The sequence below is a fragment of the Hyperolius riggenbachi genome, chromosome 4 (assembly GCF_040937935.1).
Source record: "Hyperolius riggenbachi isolate aHypRig1 chromosome 4, aHypRig1.pri, whole genome shotgun sequence".
In the NCBI taxonomy this organism is placed as follows: Eukaryota; Metazoa; Chordata; class Amphibia; order Anura; family Hyperoliidae; genus Hyperolius; species Hyperolius riggenbachi.
This window is the reverse complement of record NC_090649.1, coordinates 468,114,272-468,137,586: the sequence shown is the minus strand read 5'-3', so window position 1 is coordinate 468,137,586 and position 23,315 is coordinate 468,114,272. Positions and strand designations below refer to the sequence as shown.

Sequence of the window (23,315 nt, the reverse complement as noted above, 5' to 3'; positions counted from 1 at the left end):
GGGAGAGAAAAACAAAACAAAACCCAGAGAAAGAGAAAACAAAACATCTGCCACACAGGAACATCGAATCCTAAGAAACAATCAAAGCGCATAAACTCTGAAAACACATTCTGTATTTATATCGGAGCTGCACCTCTCCTCACCCCTCCCTTCACGCACAGGAGAGATGAGAAGCCCGCAGCCTCCACACTGCAATTAACACAGAATGTACACATTAACACATTATCCTCTCCTTGTTATAACACCAAATACAACGTAAATCAAACTTGCCTGAGCAGAGGACTTCGTACGCCTGCTAATTCGACCAGCTTTTGGCAACTCCACGAAACTGAGTGGATCATCCCTGGAACTACTGAGCGTCATCTCTGTGTACCCACACTGGCTCAGCGGATCGATCTCCAGCGGCAGCTGCCAGCCGGCCTCGGAGCCTTCCAGTCACCTGTGATCCGGTTTAGGCTATGACTGCGTGCACTTACAGCCAAAGTTTAACATCCACGAGTTTCGCCGCTGGTTCCCTCGAATTTCAGCCCGTGTGTGCTCGGCTCCCACACACTCACACCAGCTTATCAGTATCAGCTTGATAAGCTTTACAGTCCGTGTCCGTCTATTCCGCTTGTTTTGCTGTGGAATATCTTGAAACCACTTTCTTCGGCCCCGGCCCCGTCTGCCTGTATTGCTAGGCAGGGAAGGATTTCAGCACCACTGTTATAAACTGTTCTAATCACCTTGCTTCGACACCATCGTCTCACAGACTGTGAGATCACTTGACTCTCCACACCGCAAACAGGATATAGACTTTCTCAGGCTTCTTCAATGTTTACGTTATTTATTCAGGAAACAGGAATACAGATAGATACATACATCATATCCTAGCCATGCCAATCTTCATGTTGCATTACAAGCTCGTGATTAGACTCCCTGCTGGAGTCTATCAGGTACCTTCTTCCTAACTACGTTACACTAAACTACCTATGTACAGCATACATTATATCAGATTACAGAAAGGAAGAACATGCTTAGAAGTCATCCCAGTCAGCCTTGCTAGCTAGTGCGGAAGAAAGAAGCAGAAGTGAATTCTCCATCCCTCGCTCCAGATTTAATACCGACTAGGAAAGAGTTAAATATGACATCATCTTCGCCACCCCCTATATCAGTCTATTGGTGGACCCACTCGTGGTGTCATCATACCCGCCTACTCGATTAATAATCAATGAGGCATTTGACCCATATGCAGGAACGTGGATGTTTAGTAAATATGGCCAATGTTTTCTGTTCCTGTGGTGTAGTGTTAAGGTCAGAGTAGTCCGATGGCCTTCTTTTAGGAACATGTTCTCAGTGTCTGCGTGTATCCTCTGCTACACGCAGACCCTGAGATGCCTCTGCCTGCATCACAAAACCTCTATTTATTTTAAAGGCATACACTGCGGACAAGCCTTTTACATAAAACTCAGGCCAAGTAACTGAGGCCTACTTAAATTATAACAAGAGCCACTGCTTGCACCTGGACTGGAGGCAGGACTACAATAAAGGCAAATAGGGTATATGCCCCAGGGTCTGAAGAGGCCCCCAGGCTTTCCAGGCCGGCTCCAGCCGTGCAGTAATATAGACGCGGCAGCGCATGTGTGACAGTAAGAGGGGACAGGCAGCAGCAGGCAGGGGAACTTCTCCGTATAGTGTCAGCTTATTTTGCAGCATTGCCACTCTCAGTCCTGCCTCCCGACCCGACCTGATCCAGCTATGGTTCCCTCCTTGAGAGCACAGCAGGCACAGGATGTAATTTCAGGAAGGAAGGAGGTGCCGTTCTGTAGTAGGAAGCCGACGGAGTGTGTGGAGTCCTTGGCAGCTGCATCCACAGGTAAGAGATGCTGCTGGCCTGCTGTACTTTCTCACTGCACGTTTGGGTAGGGGAGGGGTGTATGGAGAAGAAAGAGAGAGCTGCGTGTGTCACTGTAATTCACACTGGGAACTTTTACTCTTCCTTAAATCAGCTATCTACACACAGCAGCAGGAAGGGGGATGGGGGTTGGACGGACTTAGGAACGAAGAGAGAGAGAGAGAGAGCTGCCTTCATGCTGGGAATAGTTAAGTTACTGAGGGGGGTAGGTGCAGAGGGACCACCATGTACAAGGCTGAAAACTTGTACAGGAGGCTGCAAACATGAGCAGGACCCTCATTCAGAGAAGGGACTGGCTGGAGATCTGCATTCCCCTGGAGTTGTGTAAAATCTGTCATGACTTTGTGGATTCTCTGCAGTCTCTTCCTGTTTTACATCCCCCTTTCTTTGCATTGGATGGGACACCACAGCTGCACTACATGTAGTGGTGAGCATTGTGGCTGCCCTTCATGTAATAGGGACATTATGAAAGCATGTGTTACACGAAAGACATAATGCCCACACAATTGCACGCAGCTGCCCTTCCCCCGACTTGTGCACCCTGGGGCCCCTGCAAAGTTTTTGACAACATAGCAAAAACTCGCCTGTCCCGACTGGCACTGCTTCATTAGTCCCTGCTACATGTCTTCATCCTCATTAGACACATCTTCTCAGTGACCTGGCACATGTCATTATGTAATAATATGCGCCAGCCATTGAGAAGAGGCGTCCCTGCGAGGATGAAGACGAGAGCTCGGACTAATAGAGCAGCACATCTACAGGGACAAGTGAGTTGCTGTGTTGCCAAAAACTTTGCAGTGGGCCCTGGGATCAGAAGGCCTGGAGAGGGGGAACTTCAACAGCCAGTTTGGGGACCCTGGGGGGTGAATTTGCTGCCTGGAACGGCGGGGTCAGGGGACCCCCGGGCTACTTTTGTCCCAGGGCCCCATTGTAGCTAGAACCCGCCCTGATCGGAGGAAGGGAGGGAAGGGAACTGAAAGGAGTTTAGAGCGGGGGACATTAATCGGAAGGAGGGAAGCTGTGCGGCGGGGAAGACCCTTTTATTGGAGCCTGGATGGAGGGAAGCTGTGTGCCATGGGGAGATATTTTAATTGGAGGGAGGGAAGCGGTGCAGCAGGTGCCTCCTATTTGACTCCAGGGGGACGTTCATGCATCTGACACACACACCACACACCACACACCACACACCACACACACCACACACATACCACACACCACACACCACACACACCACACACATACCACACACATACCACACACACACACCACACACACACACACCACACACACCACACACACCCCCCACACACACACACACACGGATCTTGTGTGCACGCGTGCATGATGAGGATGAATTGGGGGGGGGGGGGGGGCACCAAAATCTGGTTACGCTCAGGGCGCTGTGAAACCTAAGGCCGGCCCTGCTAATGATGCTTATTTTTCCCTGTTTATTTCGATAAGCAAATAGCTTTGTGTGTACCTTTTGTAAACTCTTAATTTTGTAACTTTTTACTTTGCTTTTGTATATATTATTTTCTGCAATGTTCCACCTTTTTTTTTTCCTGGAATATTAAATTGTTATTTAATAAGCTTGACTTCTACTGTACTAAACTAACACTCATAGCCTAGAAGAGACTGAAGTGTAACTGTGTAAGTCCATGCCGGATTGTACGTTTGAGCAACGCTACCGTATGAGATTGTAATTGCATTGTGTGTATGGGGCACTTTTGCGCTCGACAGCAGAGTGGCTAACAGTATCATTCGGAACGACTGTTAGTGCTTTTGCTGCACGACAGTGTAACTTGCATTACAAGTCAGTGCCTGATTGTGCTGTGTTACTGTATAACTGTACTGTGTGTGTGTGCGTGGCGTTCCCATATTCGGCCTAAATCGCAAAGCTGACCCGAATACGAAAACGCGGATTGCGCACTGAGCCCTCGACAGCCGAGTGGACATGTCTAGCGACAGCTAGTGGTGGCAGTGAGAAGTGTTCTGAGGGGCCCCAGCCTTGTTTTAGCTTGACTAAGGCTGCTTCCCCTCTCGATCTGGTCAAACCCGCAGCCGGGAACCGTGTACGCAGGCGTGCCGCAGGCCGGTTCCTGACACAGTCCACTTACAATACAGTGGGCGGCATTGCAGGAAGTGACGACAGTGGAACGCGGAAGAGGTGAGTCATCCCCGCCCGCTGCCTCTTACTAGTAGCGACTGCTACTTAACTTTTTAAAACTGGAGGGGGAGTGCAGATTGGGGGACCCAGGCGAGGGAGGGGGGTCCCCCCCCCCCTGCCCGCCGCTAGGCCCAATACCCCCTTTCTGCCTGCTACCCCTCCAGCCCACACATTAGGACTCTGAAGACATACCTCCAGCCACACCCCATCACTCCCCTAGCCAGACATACTGTGAAAAAAAAGTTGGCAAAAGAGTACTTTTCTTTCATGTAACCTATGTAACTATCTAGAGGACATGAATAAAATTTCGAGTCACATAAATACATTTTAGAGACATACCTAAATGTACACAGAATTGTTCATCAGGGTGGATCTGAAGTCAGTTTATTTACTACATTTCCAAGAGAGCAACGTTAAAGGATACCCGAACTGAAATGTGACATAATGAGATAGACATGTGTATGTACAGTACCTAGCACACAAATAACTAGGCTGTGTTCTTTTTTTTCTTTCTCTGCCTGAAAGAATTAAATATAAGGTATGCAAGTAGCTGACTTAGACAGGAAGTGACTACAATGTGACCCTCACTGATAAGAAATTCCAACTATAAAACACTTTCCTAGCAGAAAATGGGTTCTGAGAGCAAGAAAGAGGTAAAAAAGGGGAATTTCTTATCAGTGAGGGTCACACTGTAGTCACTTCCTGTCTGAGTCAGGACTAAGTCAGCCACTTACATACCTGATATTTAACTCTTTCGGGCAGAGAAAGGAAAAAAAGGAACACAGCACAGTTATTTGTGTGCTAGGCACTGTACATAAACATGTCTATCTCATTATGTCACATTTCAGTTCGGGTATCCTTTAATGACTTCCACAAAAAAACAGTAATGTTTACACCTAAAAGTTTTGGCATTGCCCCCTTTATTTGGTGGCTGAGGAAATCTACTGTTTATAGTTACAGAGCCATGTGAGGAAAATGGAAAAAAAAAAAGTACAGTTTGTGAGCAACTAGCGCCACCTTGTGGTAAACAAGTGCTTTGGATTGTGGGAGTTTATAACCACAAACTAGAATGTTTGTACCTGGAACGAAGCAGGTTATTCGGGCGATGGTGGCACTTTGGTAAAATAGGCACCCAGAGGGTAATTTAGGGGTTAGTGGCGTCCAATAAATTGAGTAGCACGGATATCGGCGTGTTGTCAGCAGAGAAGGCGCCGCAGATATTGGGGGATATTGCGTCAGGGAAGGAGGGATCAGTTAAGCATGAATAGAGAGTGAGTTTAAATAAGAATAGAGTTAGGTTTAGGGATAATAAAACATTAGGAAAAATGACCGATATTTTACTATTATGTTACCCACTGGGAAATAGTAGAATATCTGTAATTTTACCCATATTCTGCCAGGGTCGGATTTCTGGAAAGGCAATCTAGTCCCGGGCTCTGGGCGGCAGCAGCCTAAGGGGCGGCTGGACATGGAAGAGGCATTGCTACATATGTGAGAAGAGGCTGCAAATGGAATATGGAAGCGGCAAATATTGAGCAACACATGGAAATAGACAGCTTCTACCCAATGGACCTGTATAGAACGCAGAGAGGAATGAGGGGGCAGCACAAGGAATAGGAGGGCAGTGCTGCACATGTAAAGGAAGCTACAAGAAAGTTGGCCTTGGGGCGTAAAAAGTATAAATCCGGCCTTGTATTCTGCTAGTAGCCATCCCCGGTGCTCAAATTACTGAGGCACCTTTTTCACATGTATGCACCTAGAGTGGTTTGTTAATGTACAAATTGGTAATTTTGGTCTTGTGACTTGAAGGGTTGTAGCCCCTGACTCCATAATGTCCTTTTGTGTCATTGAGGGTCTTTGGAAATGAAGTCCAGGGCAGGGATTGTGGAGAAGATGCTTCTCGTTGGATCACCAGCTTCCTGAAGAGCGTTCAGAAGTACCGCCTTGTGCAGTTCGAGGATAACATGAGGCGCCGGAATCCAAAGAATGAATATCCAAAATACGACGAGGATGACCAGGTGAGGTTATGTTCAGACTCTGTTACCGGGAAATCCAATTACATTAAAGGGAGTCTGAAGCTGTTCCATCAAAATAACTCACCAGACAGCCATTCATGATTAAACCGCTGGCAACAAAAGTTAGTTCACCCCTACGTGAAGAATGTCAAAATTCTGCCCAGTTAAAGCTTGTACACACGTGCAACTTAATGCACGACCAACCGCACATGATGATCAGCTACACGACTTGTTTACACGACAAGTACGTACACACCAGGCATGGTCGGAAAATTCCGCGGAATTATTAATTCCGAGATTCCGGTCGCAATTAATAATTCGATTTTGTTAGTCGGAACGGAATTTCTCAAACGGAATTGCGCGGAAATTTATAATTCCGACGGAATTTTCTGGAATCACATCAAAATTCTCTCTCTCCCTCCCTCCCTCCCTCCCTCCCTCCCTCCCTCCCTCCCTCCCTCCCTCCTCCTCCTCCTCCTCCTCCTCCTCCTCCTCCTCCTCCTCCTCCTCCTCCTCCATCCATCCATCCATCCATCCATCCATCCATCCATCCATCCAGTAGGGAATTGCAGATTTTCAAAACAGCTTATATACCATAGCTGGGATTTGAACCCAGGATGCAGTGTGTAGTAGGTATCTGTCTTAACCTCTAGACCATGAACCACACTACATGGTAAAGCTATCCTAGCATAAACCATACTACCATTATGATCAATGCAATAGAAAAAGTAGTATGATTAAGGATCAGTACTTTTTGAAAAGCATGCTTATATACCATAGCTGGGATTTAAACCCAGTATGCAGTGTGTAGTAGGTATCTGTCTTAACCTCTAGACCATGAACCACACTACATGGTAAAGCTATCCTAGCATAAATCATACTACCATTATGATCAATGCAATAGAAAAAGTAGTATGATTAAGGATCGATACTTTTTGAAAAGCATGCTTATATACCATAGCTGGGATTTGAACCCAGGATGCAGTGTGTAGTAGCTAGTAGGTATCTGTCTTAACCTCTAGATCATGAACCACACTACATGGTAAAGCTATCCTAGCATAAACCATACTACCATTATGATTAATGCAATAGAAAAAGTAGTATGATTAAGGATCAGTACTTTTTGAAAAGCATGCTTATATACCATAGCTGGGATTTGAACCCAGTATGCAGTGTGTAGTAGGTATCTGTTACCCTCTAGACCATGAACCACACTACATGGTAGTAGGTATCTGTCTTACCCCCTAGACCATCAACCACACTCAGGGCCAGGCAGAGGCTGGAGAGGCTCCAGCCTCAGGGCGCAGTGGAGGAGGGGGTGCACAATTCATTCAGCTGTCATTCCCAATTGTGTTTGAAGCAGAAAGAAATAAGAAAAGGTGATACATGGCAGCGACTGCAAGCCAGATAAGTAGCGATTAAGGTGTTGGGGGGGTTGGGGGCCCTGGGGCACCTCTTAGTGTAATAGCAATCAGTGTGTGATGGCTGGGGTGGGAGGCATGGGGGCACACTTTGCTGTCTCAGCCTTGGGTGCTGAAGGACCTTGTTCTACATGCTAAAGCTGGCCTAGCATGTACCATACTACCATTATGATCAATTCAATAGATATGCTATGGTATATAAGCATGCTTTTCAAAAAGTACCGATCCTTAATCATGCTACTTTTTCTATTGAATTGATCATAATGGTAGTATGGTTTATGCTAGGACAGCTTTACCATGTAGTGTGGTTCATGGTCTAGAGGTTAAGACAGATACCTACTAGCTACTACACACTGCATACTGGGTTCAAATCCCAGCTATGGTATATAAGCATGCTTTTCAAAAAGTACCAATCCTTAATCATGCTACTTTTTCTATTGAATTGATCATAATGGTAGTATGGTTTATGCTAGGCCAGCTTTACCATGTAGTGTGGTTCATGGTCTAGAGGTCAAGACAGATACCTACTAGCTACTACACACTGCATCCTGGGTTCAAATCCCAGCTATGGTATATAAGCATGCTTTTCAAAAAGTACCGATCCTTAATCATACTACTTTTTCTATTGCATTGATCATAATGGTAGTATGGTTTATGCTAGGATAGCTTTACCATGTAGTGTGGTTCATGGTCTAGAGGTTAAGACAGATACCTACTACACACTGCATACTGGGTTCAAATCCCAGCTATGGTATATAAGCTGTTTTGAAAATCTGCAATTCCCTACTGGATGATATAAGTGGATGGATGGATGGATGGATGGATGAGGAGGATGAGGATGAGGATGAGGATGATCCGTGTATCTGGGAATGAAACGGTAGCGGAATTTCGGTAGTGGCGGTATGCGGAATTACCACGGAATCGGAAATTGGCTATTCCGACCATGCCTGGTACACACGCGCTGATCAACTAAACAACCAACTCCTTTAAATACTCAGCATGCACCAACATATCCGCATTCAAAAACCAGTAGTTGAAATGACTTGTACACATGTGGCCAACCTGCATGATCGTTGGGCAAGTTAATCTGGCGGTTAGATCGGGCAAACTGCCTGTTATCAGTTGGATGTCTTGTCTCTTGCAAGTGTACACATGCCCAACTATCGGCCAACAGCAAGGGCGTAGCAATAGTCATAGCATCTGCTATGGGGCCCTGGAGCATAGGGGGCCCATGTGATACTTAATGTATCATTAACTTTGACTTTCTTGTGTTCCTCTACCTTCAAACTTTGTCTCATTGCCCATGAACTATGTGCCATGTTGATTGCATGAGAATGTAAGTTTCCCAATTAATTGAGATCTATAGGGTAGGGGCAGGTCACATTTCTTAAGAGTGCAGGAAGCCACGCCCACCATGTGGGAAGCTCCTCCCTTTCAGGACAGTTTGTAGTAAAGAGGTGTCATACAGGAATCCTAGTGTAACCATCCTCACAACTGTGTGGGAGCAGGTAAGATTGTGTCTCTCTAACAGCAGTGACCCCAGAATCCACAGTGACCACTCCCTTAACGTTACACCCACAGTGACCTCTCCCTCCACCTAGGACCCATACTGACCTCTCCCTCCCCAGCATTAGGACTGCAGGTATACTGCCTCCCCCAGCACCCTCACTGACCTCTCCCAGCGGCACCCTTCCGGTCCCCAGCAGTACCCATAGTGGCCTACCCCAGCACCCCCAGTGACCTCTTCCTCTCCAACACCGCCAATGACTTCCCCTTCCTGCAGCACCCATACTGACCTCTGCTTCTGCCACCCGCACCCAGTAGAGATGGCCCGACCTTTTATTTTCGTTTCACAAACTTCCGCAAAAGTTCGGTTCGCGCAAACTTTCGCGAACCGCAATAGACTTCAATGGGGAGGAGAACTTTGAAAACTAGAAACACTTATGCTGGCCACAAAAGTGATGGAAAAGATGTTTCAAGGGGTCTAACACCTGTAAGGGGGGCATGGCGGAGTGGGATGGATGCCAAAAGTCCCGGGGAAAAATCTGGATTTGACGCAAAGCAGCGTTTTAAGGGCCGAAATCACATTGAATGCTAAATTGCAGGCCTAAAGTGCTTTAAAACATCTTGCATGTGTATACATCAATCAGGGAGTGTAATTAGAGTACTGCTTCACACTGACACACCAAACTCACTGTGTAATGCACCGCAAACAGCTGTTTGCGTAGTGACGGCCGTGCTGGACTGGTGCACACCATGGCCGGAGTGCAGGCCGTGGTGGTTTTACAGACCATCTGGTCACCGGGCTGAGGTAGCTGAATGACAGAACAGTGACTGTCCAGCTGATCAAATTTGTCTGTCAACAATGAAGCAATGACCTTATTATCTTGGGTGTGCCCCCCCCCCCCCACGAGACACTCATATAGCCGGCGGTCATTGCTTCATTGTGATACGCAAGCCCCTTCACAAGGTAATGATCACGAAGGGGAATGGGCACATGTACATGCCTTTTTGTTTTGTTGTTGCAGCTGCAGTGCAGCCAGCGGCCTTAAAAATTCAGGAATCCACCTGGAGTCCTGGACTCTGTTGGTGGTGGCGGAGAAGGCAGTCAAGTGGCCTGCGGGCAGAGGTGCTGTGTGGGGAGCGACTTAGTCATGGGGCAGGCAGTCACACGGCGTGCAGGCAGAGATGCTGTGTGTGGGGACTGACTTAGTCTTGGGGTGGGCAGTAGCCCTCCAGGATCCATGCCTCATTCATTTTGATAAAGGTCAAGTACTGAACACTTTTTTTGTGACTTAGGTGACTTCTCTTCTCAGTGACCATGCCTCCAGCTGCGCTGAAAGTCCTTTCTGACAGGATGGCAAATTGGGTCAGCTCTGGCCACAGGTCAAGCCTGCGTACCCAGCAGGGGTCTAGTCCTGGAAAAAAGAGGTGAGTGGACTCACCCTAAAAACCCCTGCGCCGTGCGTAGCGCCAAAAATGGGCGGGGTCAAGCATTATGTGGGCGTGGTCCTGGGTGGGGCCAAATATACATGACCTTAGCAGTGATTTAAAAGGTCTGCCGAGGAAGTTTGAGCTCTGTCGTAGTGTATCCCCCAAAAATAGATGTAATCTGACAGCATTTCACCAAAAAGACACATAATCTGGTAGAAGTTCCTCCAAAATACAGATAATATGGCAGTGGTTCCTCCAAAATAGACAATGTCACAGCAGCAGTTCCCCCAACATACACATAATTTGGAAGCAGTTCCCCAAAATACGCAAAACCTGGCAGTGGATCACCCAAAATACACGTAACACCCAAAATACATATAATCTGGCAGCAGTGGTCCCCCAAACACACAATCTGGCAGCAGTTCCCCAAAATACACGTAATCTGGCAGCAGCCGTTCCCCTAACATACACATAATCTGGCAGCTGTTCCCCAAAATACATAACAGCGGTTCCACAAAAATGCAGATAATCTGACAGCAGTTCCCCCAAAATAGGTACCCCCAGCATAGGTAGCCAGGTCTATAGGTGTCCCCATTATAAATAGCCATAAGTATAGTAGTCCCCAGTATATGTAGCCAAAGTATCGTTGCCTAGTATATGTAGCCAGGGGTATATGTGCCCAGTATATGTAGCCAGGGGTATATGTGCCCAGTATATGTAGCCAGGGGCATATGTGCCCAGTATATGTAGCCAGGGGTATATGTGCCCAGTATATGTAGCCAGGGGTATATGTGCCCAGTATATGTAGCCAGGGGGATATGTGCCCAGTATATGTAGCCCGGGGGATATGTGCCCAGTATATGTAGCCAGTGGGATATGTGCCCAGTATATGTAGCCAGGGGGATATGTGCCCAGTATATGTAGCCAGGGGGATATGTGCCCAGTATATGTAGCCAGTGGGATATGTGCCCAGTATATGTAGCCAGGGGGATATGTGCCCAGTATATGTAGTCAGGGGGATATGTGCCCAGTATATGTAGTCAGGGGGATATGTGCCCAGTATATGTAGTCAGGGGGATATGTGCCCAGTATATGTAGTCAGGGGGATATGTGCCCAGTATATGTAGTCAGGGGGATATGTGCCCAGTATATGTAGTCAGGGGGATATGTCCACAGTATATGTAGTCAGGGGGGATATGTCCACAGTATATGTAGTCAGGGGGGATATGTCCACAGTATATGTAGTCAGGGGGGATATGTCCACAGTATATGTAGTCAGGGGGGATATGTCCACAGTATATGTAGTCAGGGGGGATATGTCCACAGTATATGTAGTCAGGGGGGATATGTCCACAGTATATGTAGTCAGGGGGGATATGTCCACATATGCCCCCCTTCCCCACCGCTGCTCACAGCTCTACTTCCACTGCGCTCTCTTCCTCCACACATGCCAGGGTGGACGGCGTCCACCCTCTGAAAAAAGCAAGTGGACGTCGTCCACCTGTCTCCAAGCCCCACTCGACCCCTGGTACCCAGTAGTCCAAGGGTTCATCGCTGCTCAGTGTCTACATCCACAATTAAGGCTAGGTAGTCAGCTACCTGCCGGTCCAGGCGTTCGTGGAGGGTGGATTCGGAAGTGCTAAGTCGAGGCATTGGACTAAAGAATGTCCGCATGTCCGACATCACAATGAGATTACTGGAGCGTCCTGTCCTTGCCTGCGTGGACATGGGAGAAGGATTCCTGGCAGTGGTACCTTTTATTCCCGTGTGCTGTGACTTAACCCTTAAAGGATACCACAACTGACATGTGGCATAATGAGATAGACATGGGTATGTACAGTGCATAGCACAAAAATAACTATGCTGTGTTCCTTTTTTTCTTTCTCTGCCTGAAAGAGGTAAATATTAGGTATGTAAGTGGCTGACTCAGTCCTGACTCAGACAGGAAGTGACTACAGTGTGACCTTCACTGATAAGAAATTCCAACTATAAAACACTTTCCTAGAAGAAAATGGCTTCTGAGAGCAAGAAAGAGATAAAAAAGGGTGAAATTCTTATCAGTGAGGGTCACACTGTAGTCACTTCCTGTCTGAGTCAGGACTGAGTCAGCCACTTACATACCTGATATTTACCTCTTTCAGGCAGAGAAAGAAAAAAAGGAACACAGCATAGTTATTTGTGTGCTAGGCACTGTACATACCCATGTCTAACTCATTATGCCACATGTCAGTTGTGGTATCCTTTAAACGCTCTGTAAAGCATAGTTGCCAGCTTGTTCTGCAAGTACTGCATCCTTTCTGCCTTCAGGTGACTTGGTAACATGTCCCGGCACTTTGTGCCTATACTGAGGGTCTAGTAGTGGCCACCCAGTACAGCTCATTCCCCTTGAGTTCTTTTATACTGGGGTCCCTCAACAGTCTGGACAGCATGAAAGACGCCATCTCCACAAAGTTGGATCCAGACGTACTATCCATCTCCTCTTGCTCTTCCTCATTGACGTCAGGTAAGTCCTCCTCCTACCCCCAGCCACAAACAATACCACTGGAACATTGAGCAGCACAAGCCCCCTGCGACGCCTGCTGCGGTTGTTATTCTGCCGCCGCCTCCTCCAAGGAAATGCCTTCCTCATCATCCAAGTCTTACTCCTCTTCCCCACACAACTCTTCCTCCTCCTCCCCCCTCTGTGCTGTCACAGGTGTTGAGGAAACATCTGGTTCTGCAGAAAATTGCTTCCACAACTGTTTCTCCCATAGCTGTTCCTCTTCACACTCCTCTACAGCTTGATCCACCACTCTACGCACGGCACGCTCCAGGAAGTTACCGTACGGGATCAAGTCGCTGATGGTGCCTTCACTGCAACTCATCAGGTTGGTCACCTTCTCAAACAGCCGCATGAGCCTGCATGCATTTTGCATCAGTGTCCAGTTATTGGGCCAGAACATCCCCATCTCTCTAGATTGTGTCCTTCTACTGAAATTGTAGAGCTACTGGGTGATGGCTTTCTCCTGTTCTAGCAGGCGAGAGAACATAAGGAGGGTTGAATTCCAGCGAGTCGGGCTATCGCAAATGAGGCGTCTCACCGGCAACTTGTTTCTCTGCTGAATCTCGGCAAAGTGTGCCATGGACGTGTAAGACCGCCTGAAATGCCCACACAACTTCCTGGCCTGCTTCAGGATGACCTCTAAGCCTGGGTACTTTGACACAAATCTTTGAATGATTAGATTGAGCACATGTGCCATGCAGGGTACAAGTGTCAACTTTCCCAAATTTAACACGGAAATGAGATTTCTGCCGTTGTCACATACCACGTTGCCAATCTCCAGCTGGTGCGGGGTCAGCCACTGATCAACCTATTTGTTAAGAGCAGCCAGGAGAGCTGCTCCAGTGTGACTCTCCGCTTTAAGGCAAGACGTGTCTAAGATAGCGTGACACCGTCGTACCTGGCATGCAGCATAGGCCCTGGGGAGCTAGGGCTGTGTAGCTCGATAGGAGATCGCAGCATCAGTAGAGTTGAACTGACACTCAGCCAAGGAGGAGGAGGATGATGACAGCGGAAAGGAGGTGGCAGGAGGCCTTCCTGCGAGCCGTGGAGGTGTCACAAGTTGGTCCGCTGCACAGCCCATGTACTCCCTGCTTGCCTTCGGTCACTAGGTTGACCCAATGGGCTGTGTTAGTAATGTACCTGCCCTGACCGTGCTTGGCAGACCAGGCATCCGTGGTCAGGTGGACCATTGACCCAACGCTGTGTGCCAGAGATGACACCACTTGCCTCTCAACTTCACGATACAGTTTGGGTATTGCCTTTTTAGAGAAATAATTGCGGCCTGACATCTTCCACTGCGGTGTCCCAATGGCCACACATTTACGGAAGGCCTCAGAGTCCACCAGCTGGTATGGTAACAGCTGGCGAGCTAACCGTTCCGCCAAGCTAGCTGTTGGGCAAGGGGGTGACTGGCAGAAATTGGCTTCTTCCGCTCAAAGCTTTTCTTCAGACACCTGGCTGCTGTGGGCAGAGGAGCAGGAACCACTCAAGGTCAGAGGCGGAGTGGAGGAGGGTGGCTGTGAAGATGCAAGGGAGAAAGCGGCTGAAGATGATGCACCTGAAGGAGGAAGAGTAGAAGGAGGGTGGCTTTTATTTTGTGTACTGCTTTTGCTCAGGTGCTCTTCCCATTGCAGTTTGTGCCTTTTCTCCATGTGCCTTCGTAAGGCACTTGTCCCTACATGGGTGTTGGCCTTTCCACAGCTCAATTTTTGGAGGCAGAGAGAACAGATGGCATTGCTCCGATCTGAGGCAGACACATTAAAAAATTTCCAAACCACTGAGCCCACCTGGGGTGATGGCACTATGGTGGCATCAGCAGCTGACATTGAAGGGCATGTTGGCTGGCTGTACATAGGTGGCGATACATGGCGCCGGACACTGCCACCAGCTGTTTCTGATGACTAGCTCCCCCTGCTTCTTTCAGGAACTTGTCTCCTCCTACTCCTCTCTGACTCCCCCTCTGAACTGTCCCCCTGTTCATCTCCTCTATTGGGAACATACGTGGCATCCGTGGCATCCGTATCATCGTCATCATCATAATCATCCTGCCCAGCTTCGCTTGCCTCAGACACCTCCAAAACTGCACCAACAGCAGGTACTTCATCATGCCCCTCCACACGTTACGTCCATAGTGTCGCCTAACTCAGACATATGAGGTGGTGTAACTTGCTTAGCGCCTTCATCTGGTTGTAACAATAATGGCTGTGCAACAGTTATATTCCTCACCCAATAACTCCTGCGAACTGTCAAATGTAGCAGTACTTATAGTAGCACTGGTGGCTGCTGAAGATGAGGTATTCTGTGTTAAAGTCAACCATGTCTTGACAATCTCGGGAGTTGATGGGACGTGCCTTCTTCTGAGCACTGTACTTTGGTCCAGGGCCGCACAAAATCACATCACCACAACCTCGCACAGACCTGCCGGGTGGTTTTCCTCTGGGTCTGCCTCTACCTCTGCCTCTACCTGTTTTGTCCATATCTGGGGATGAAGTGAAAGGTATGCACTGACTTGAGTAATACAATGTGCATTTACACAGGTGCAGTTAACAGATATGCACGGAGTGGTATATCACACTGCGTGCACTCACATAGGTGGGTGGGTGCACTGAAGTGAACAGGTAGTAGTCGGTATATGCAGTGATGGGTATTACAATGTGCACCTGTCACACACAGACAGGTACTGGACAAGCACAGTGACACTGCGTGCACTCATGTAGGTGGGTGGGTGCACAGTGAACAACAGGTAGGTATATGCAGTGGGTATTACAATGTGCACCCAGGGCCGGCCCTAGACTTTTTGCAGCCTGAGGCAAATTTTTAAAAAATTGTCACCGCCGCCCCTCCCTCCCCCCCCCTCGGGGGGGGGGGGGGGGGGCGCCGAGCTGGAGGGGTAGCTGGCAGGACGGGGGTATTGGGCCAGCGGCGGGGAGGGGGGTCGGACCCCCCCTCCCTCGCCTGGGTCCCCCGTCCTCCGCTCCCCTCCAGCCTAAATAGAAGCAGCCGTATGTGTAAGAGGCACGGGCGGGGAGGACACTCACCTCTTCCCAGCGTGCGCTCCACTGATGTCACTTCCTGCAGCGTCCTGCAGGAAGTGATGTCAGTGGAGCGCGCGCTGGAGCGAGGAGGAGGTGAGTGTCTCCCCGCCCGTGCCTCTTACACATACGGCTGCTTCTATTTAGGCTGGAGGGGAGCGGAGGACGGGGACCCAGGCGAGGGAGGGGGGGTCCGACCCCCCTCCCCGCCGCTGGCCCAATACCCCCGTCCTGCCAGCTACCCCTCCAGCTCGGCGGGCCGGCTCCCCGCACCCACGGACGGGCGGGTGCCGCCCCTGGAAATTTGCCGCCTGAGGCAAAAGTTTCACCCCGCCTCATGAGCGGGCCGGCCCTGTGTGCACCTGTCACACACACAGGTAGTAGTCACTGAATGTGCTGGGCCTGGCAGTGGCACACACAGTAGGAATTAGCAAGGCTGTCTATGCAACACAAGTGTCAGTGGGACACACAGAAAAAAAAATAGATCACAAGAACCAAATTAGCTCTCAAAAGAGCTGTTTTGGGTGTTTTTTTTTTTTTTTGTAATAAGAATCAGCAAGGAGCAAGCTAACAAGCAGGCATGCTCAGATGTACCAAAATTCGGTTTGGGTACATTCGAATTCGGGTCCGCATGACATTCGAATTCACCTTCGACCACGAAATTCGGTTCAGGTGTCGGGCTCAAAATTTGGTAAAAAATTCGTGTTTGGGAATTGGGATGCGTTTTTTTTTTGTTTTTTTTTTAAAGGGAAATCACATTGAAATAGGTGTAATAAAAAAAAAAGTGACGTGTGGCACTGGCAGCAGGCAATGTATTGTGTGGACCCTGGCGGTGGGACCACTGACAGCAGGAGGATAAATACAGCAGCAGTAGGAGGAGTGACGTGTGGCACTGGCAGCAGGCAATGCATTGTGTGGACCCTGGTGGTGGGACCACTGACAGCAGGAGGATAAATACAGCAGCAGTAGGAGGAGTGACGTGTGGCACTGGCAGCATGCAATGTATTGTGTGGACCCTGGCGGTGGGACCACTGACAGCAGGAGGATGAAAATGAGCGCAGCGTAATATGTTGCCGCTTTATAAATGCATTAAATACATAAATCAATTCATAAATAAATAAATGCAGCGGGCCAGCAGGAGGAGGAGTCACGTATAAATACAATATATACATAAATAAATGCAGCAGGCCAGCAGCAGCAGGAGTCACATAGAAATACAATACATAAATAAATTCATAAATAAATGCAGCAGGAGGAGGAGGAGGAGTCGTCACGTATGGCAGGCAGCAGGCAATGTATTGTAATTCCAGACAGGCACCTCATGTCCTCCTTTCGCCGACAACAGGTGCCAGGAACGTGCCTTCTATCCAGGCCTGGTTAATCTTCAAAAATGTCAGTCTGACAACGCCCTCTGTGGACAGACGAGAGCTCTTCTCGGTGACCACGCCACTGGCCGCACTGAAGCACCTCTCAGACAGCACGCTGGAAGGGGGCAAGACAATACCTCCAGGGCGTACTGCGCAAGCTCCCTCCAGATGTGCAAGCGCTCCACCCAGTACTCTATGGAGTCCACAGGCTCCTCGCTGCCGGTGTCAAGCCCACTGAAGGACCCCATGTAGTCGGCCATCATCCGGATCATGCGCTGGCTGTGACTCTCAGCGAAGGTGGCTGCTGCACGCACCTCCTCTCTTGGCTGCTGTACCTTCATGTAGAATGCCTGCGTCAATGACAGCAGGTCTCCTGGGCGCCTGAGGCTGCTGCTGGCCGCAGGCATCGGCTGCTGTGCTGGCTGCTGGACAGGGATAGAGGGGGTGGAAAGTGGGGGGAAGGCTTCCTCCAGTCGCCGAACAAGGATCTCCTGCAACTCCCTTGCTCACGGTTTCTGGCAGGCAGAAACTGATCTTACCTCCCCCCTCAGCCGTGGGTCCAGGATCATGCTGATGCAGGCGTCCTCCCTCGCTTGCATCCGCTTGATCCTGGGGTCTGTGCGCAGGCAGCACAGCATGTGCGCTGCCATGGGGAACAGGGTGGACCGTCTAACAGAGACATCAGGGTCAGCGTCCTCCTCCTCCTCTTGCCCCTGAGCCTCTTCCTCCTCTCTCCACCCTCGCACCACTGCACCTGCACTCCGATGTCCCCCCCCCAACAGCAACGTCCAGCACCTCCAACTCCTCCTCATCCTCATCCTCCCCCAGGGACTCAAATACCTGCGGAGCAGTGGACTGCGCAGGCGGCTGCTGTTCCAGCTGCGTCCGGGCCTCCTCTCCCAAATCCACCAAGTCGCCAAGTGCCCTGTCCAGCAGACTAACAAAGGGCACCCACTGGCAGAGGGATGCCCATTGTTCACTCACCAGGTTGGTTCCCTACAGGAAGGGAGCCAACACCAAGCAGACCTGCTGCATCTGCCCCCATTGTGTGTTGGTGAGGAGCTGGAGTTTGGTGGTGCTGCTGCTGGTGCCAGCGACAGTGGCATCATAGATGTACCGGTTGACAGCCCTCCTCTGCTCAGCCAGCAGCTCCAACATCGCCAGGGTGGAGTTCCAGCGAGTCGGCACATCTATGATGAGGCGGTGTCGTGGCAGGCCCTCCAGCTGCTGGATGTCTGCCAGTTTGGCTGCAGCAGCTGCTGATTTGCGGAAAGCACGTACAATCTTCCGCGCCGCTTCTAACAGCTCCTGCATCCCCTGGTAGGTGCGCATGAACTTTTGCACCACCAGGTTCAGGACGTTGGCCAAGCAAGGGACGTGGAGCAAGTCTCCCCTGCTGATGGCAGCCAGCAGGTTGGCGGCATTGTCGGACACCACCAATCCCACAGTGAGGCCTCTAGGGGTCAGCCACGTCCTCTCCTGCTCCCTGAGGTACCGGAGCATGTTCGATGCCGTCAAAGAGTTTTTCCCCAGGCTTTTCATCTCCAGCAGCGCTTGGTAGTGGCGGGCCTTCACGCTGCTGGAGAGACGGGATCGCTTGGCGGCGGGAGCTGCTGCTTCTCCCCTGACCCCGCACGGTGGCACCACATAGTGGGCGACTGGTGCTGCTGCGCCTGCGCCCGAGGGTGGACCTGCTGCTTCCTCGCTCGGGCTTTCCACCAGGCTGACCCAGTGGGCCGTAAAGGACAGATAGCGCTCTGTCCCAAAATGGCTGCTCCATGAATACATGGTTATCTGGATCCGCACACTCACAGCATGATCGATCGCGTGGCCCACGTTCGCCATGGCAGAGCGGTGCAGTGCTGGGATCGCCCTACGAGAGAAATAGTGGCGGCTGGGGACTTGCCACTCTGGGATCCCAACCTGCAGCAGCGCTCTGATGTCACTCCCCTCCTGCACAAAGGAATATGGCAGGAGCTGGGAGCACATTGCCCGGGCAAGCAACCCGTTCAGCAACCGGAAGCGCCTGTGGGCGGGAGGCAGCACCTTGGTCACACCGGGGAATGCTTCGCTTAGCAGGGTCTGGCGGCGTTTGCCTGCACGGGAAGATGAGGAGGCCACTGTGGAGGGAGCTGATGAGGCCACTGAGGACTGGCTGCCCGGGGGGGGGGGGGGGAGGTGGGAGTGAGTTGCTGCTGTGCTGCTGCTGCTGGATGGGCAGGAGGGTCGGCTGCTGCTGCTGCTGAAATCTGTGCAGTGGCTGTCTGGCTCTGACCACTACCTGCACCACTTTGCATCAGCCTCTCCAACTCACTAAAGTCTTCAAAATGTCTGCTCTGTAAGTGGGTCTGCAGGCACGAGGTACCCAACTTGAGCAGATCGCGACCTCTGCTGAGACTGACACCGCAACTGTTGCAAATTGCACGTGCCGCGTCCACTGGGCACTTGGTGAAGTATCGCCAGACTGGGGACTTCAACCTGCTCTTTGAGCTTGAGGGCTGGGGTTTTTGGGTGCCCTTGGAGGATTGTGCCCTTTTTTGTTTTACTTGGTTTGCTGCAGGTGGTGGTAGCGACTGAAGCTGCAGGCTGTGGCTCCTGCCTTCCACATCCTGTGCTGGCCGCCTTGCTGCTGCCGTGCCTCTGTGCCAGAGACGCCTCCTCCTCTGATGACGAGCTGCCTTCAACCAACTGTGCTGGTGGTACTAGTGCCACATAGGAAGGATCCAGCAAGTCATCATCATCAACCCCAAACATATCCTGTGAGCCCGCCTCAACCAACTCCTCTACCCCAACATCCCCTGCCTCACGCCCCTCCTCCTCAGCGCCAACAACAAACTTCTGCGCCTCCAACTCCTCCTCCTCTTTGGATGGCCCCATCATCTCCAACTCATACTTCTCCAAAACATCCCTGTACATGGTCACAGTCTCAGGAGAGAAGAGCGTGCTCATTGAGGGCAGGCTGGTCGATGGGGTGACCATGGCCTCAAGCGGTGGTGGAGGCCTGCTGCGGACAGGAGTGCTGGTGGCACTGGTCTCGCTGGTGCTGGAGGCCTGGCTGGAAACGGTGGCTTCCTGCTCCGCCATCATTTCCACCACAGCCTGCACCTGACTCTCCAAAATGGGCCGTGGGTGACGACCCGTCTCAAAGATGGCCGCAACACGCTGTTGTTGCGCCTCTGCTTCCTCCTCCCTGTGGTCAGTGGCTGGCGGCGGACCAGTCCCAGACCTGCTGCTGCTGGCAGTGGCTCCTGCAATGGCACTGCCTCTCCTGGTGGTGCCTCGCCCTCTACCTCTGCCAGTCATTGTGCACTATACAAATGCAGTTAAAAAAAAAAAAAAAAAGTAGAGGGTGGGAAAGGGTGTAAACTTTAATAAAGTCTGTGTTGGTGGTGACCTTGTGGTGACTAGTAGTAGTAGTAGTAGTACGCATGCAGGTAACTAAGAAATACCTAGCGTACTACACAATAACCAAGTCGTGCGGCAGACAGTTGGTGACAATTACAATCGGTCATACACGGTCAGACGCAATCAATCAATAGGCTCGGGCAAGTGACAGTCACAGGTCACTCACTATGGATGCTGGTGGTGGCCTGTGTTGTAACTCTTATTTATTACACACTACAGATGATAATAAAATCACACAGTAACAGTGAAAAAAAAATAAGTGAACGGGTACTAGTAGTATAGTAGTAGACACTAGTAGTAAGCACGCAGGTAACTAACAAATACCTAGCGTACTACACACTATAACTAAGTCGCGCGGCAGACAGTTGGTGACCATTACAATCAGTCACACACGGTCAGGCACAATCAATCAATAGGCTCGGGCAGGTGACAGTCACATGTCACTCACAATGGATGCTGGTGGTGTCCTGTACACAGTCAGTAACTAACTAACACAGTACTGAAACTAATAAAGTACCAGACTACAGTAGTACTAAATAATTAACTAAACTAGTACTAAGTACACAACTAACTAGAATCCCTAACCTATCTAAGCTAATAGTAGGCTAAGGCTACCTAGGATAGCAGGCCTAGCCTGCACACAGACTAACACTAGCCTAGCACAGTATACAGTGTACACTAGCTGACTAAAAACAATCAAAATACTAGCTAACTATATAAGACAACAATAAATGTGTTTAGGAGGGGTTTAGGAAGCAAAACGCTAGGTTTAGCAGTGAAATGCACTTGCTCAGACACAGCACAGCACTGGAGAATCTCTCAGTACCAGGCAAGCAGTCACACAAGTGCGTGGCTCCGCAAGATGGCCTCCGCCTTATATAGAGGGGAGGGCCAGGCTCCCCTCCTCTGATTGGTTGCTAGGGTTGCCAGGTCCTCGGCTGGAGGACTTCTTATTGGCCCAATGACGTCATCCCCGAATCCCAAAACCGAACCCACAGCTCCATCCGGCCGAATTTGAGTGCGCACATTCGGGAGACTTCGGATTCGGAATGGATTGCTAACAAGCCTACAAGACCCTAACTAAGCTTTCCCTATGAGAGTCTGCAGCAGCTATCCCTTCACTAATTACTGCAGGCACACGAGTGAGGGAAAAGCCTTACGCTGCCTGCCATTTATAAGGGGGGGTGGGGCTCCAGGAGGGAGTGTAGCCTGATTGGGTACAATGTGCCTGCTGACTGTGATGTAGAGGGTCAAAGTTGACCCTCATGATGCACTATGGGGGTGAGCCGAACTACCGGGAAAAGTTTGCGGTTCTCTGCGATCGCGAACTCCGGAAGTTCGCCGGGAACCATTCGTCGGCGAACCGTTCGGGCCATCTCTAACACCCAGTACTCCCACTCGCATGACACCAAGTATGTGCACCCAGGCCTGACATTGCACTCAGTACTCAAACTTGCACATGGCACCCACTATCTGCACCAAGCATGCACTTAAAGAGAATCTGTACTCTAATATTCTTACACTAAAAAGCATACCATTCTATTCCTTATTTTCTCCTGTGCCCCTCTGTGCTGTTTCTGCCACTCTCTGCTGCAATCCTGGCTTGTAATTAACAGTTTTAGGCAATGTTTACAAACAAACTAACCAGCTTCTAATAGGCTCAGCTAAGCATAGTGTGTGAGTATGCAGGGGGCCTGCAGAGGGTGTGTATCGCTTCTACCAATCACAAGCAGCCCTGCACATTCCACACAATCAAAGCCTTAGCCCGACAAACAGGACAGAGGAAAGATACATTGATTTATTACAGAGACAGTGTAATTAGGAAGAGCTGCAGTAAGCCCCAGCACATAAGAACAGGCATAGGAACTCATAGGATAGAAGAACTAAGGCTGAAAAAAATTGTTACAGAGTCTCTTTAAAGTGAACCAGAGACGAAGTATCCTCATGTATTATACCATATATATCAGTGGGAACATTAGAGGAAACACCTACCCTGCTCTCTTTCATTATTTACTGTTCAGGTTGCTTCTTATCAGCCCTGATAAAATCCCTGACTGAGCATTCAGTCTGGCTTTGCTATAATGACTCAGCTATAATGATTCCTGAGCAGAGCCACAAGGGTGCAGGCTTGGGTTTGAAAAGACAGCACAGAAGACAGACTCGGCTATAAAGATTCCTAAACAAAGCCAGACTTAATGCTCAGTTGGGGATTTTATCAGGGCTGATAAGAAGCAATCTGAACAGTAAATAATGAAACCGAGTGCAGGGTAGGTGTTTTCTCTAATGTTCCCACTGATATATATGGTAAAATACATGAGGGTGCTTCGTCTCTGGTTTACTTTAACCAGTACCTGCCCCTTAAGTACCTGCATTTAAAACCCACGTGACCCCCAATGCTCACCCATAGTCAGCACCCAGTACAGCCATGGAACCTAGTATTCGCACCCACGTCCCATCCAGTACTTGCACCCAGATCTCACATGACACTGAGTACCTGCAATCAACTACTGCATGGCACCCATAGCCAGAACCCACATG

The 23,315-nt window shown here is 49.8% G+C and overlaps 1 protein-coding gene across 1 annotated transcript in view; it reads left to right on the top strand.

Moving 5' to 3' along the window:
- Positions 1-23,315, top strand: part of LOC137504447 (mitochondrial amidoxime reducing component 2-like) — a 117,541-nt gene that overhangs the window by 43,834 nt on the left and 50,392 nt on the right. The window contains exon 3 of the mRNA XM_068232879.1: positions 5,914-6,079. Coding sequence (XP_068088980.1) covers positions 5,914-6,079 — 166 coding nt within the window. The remainder of the gene's footprint in view (positions 1-5,913; positions 6,080-23,315) is intronic.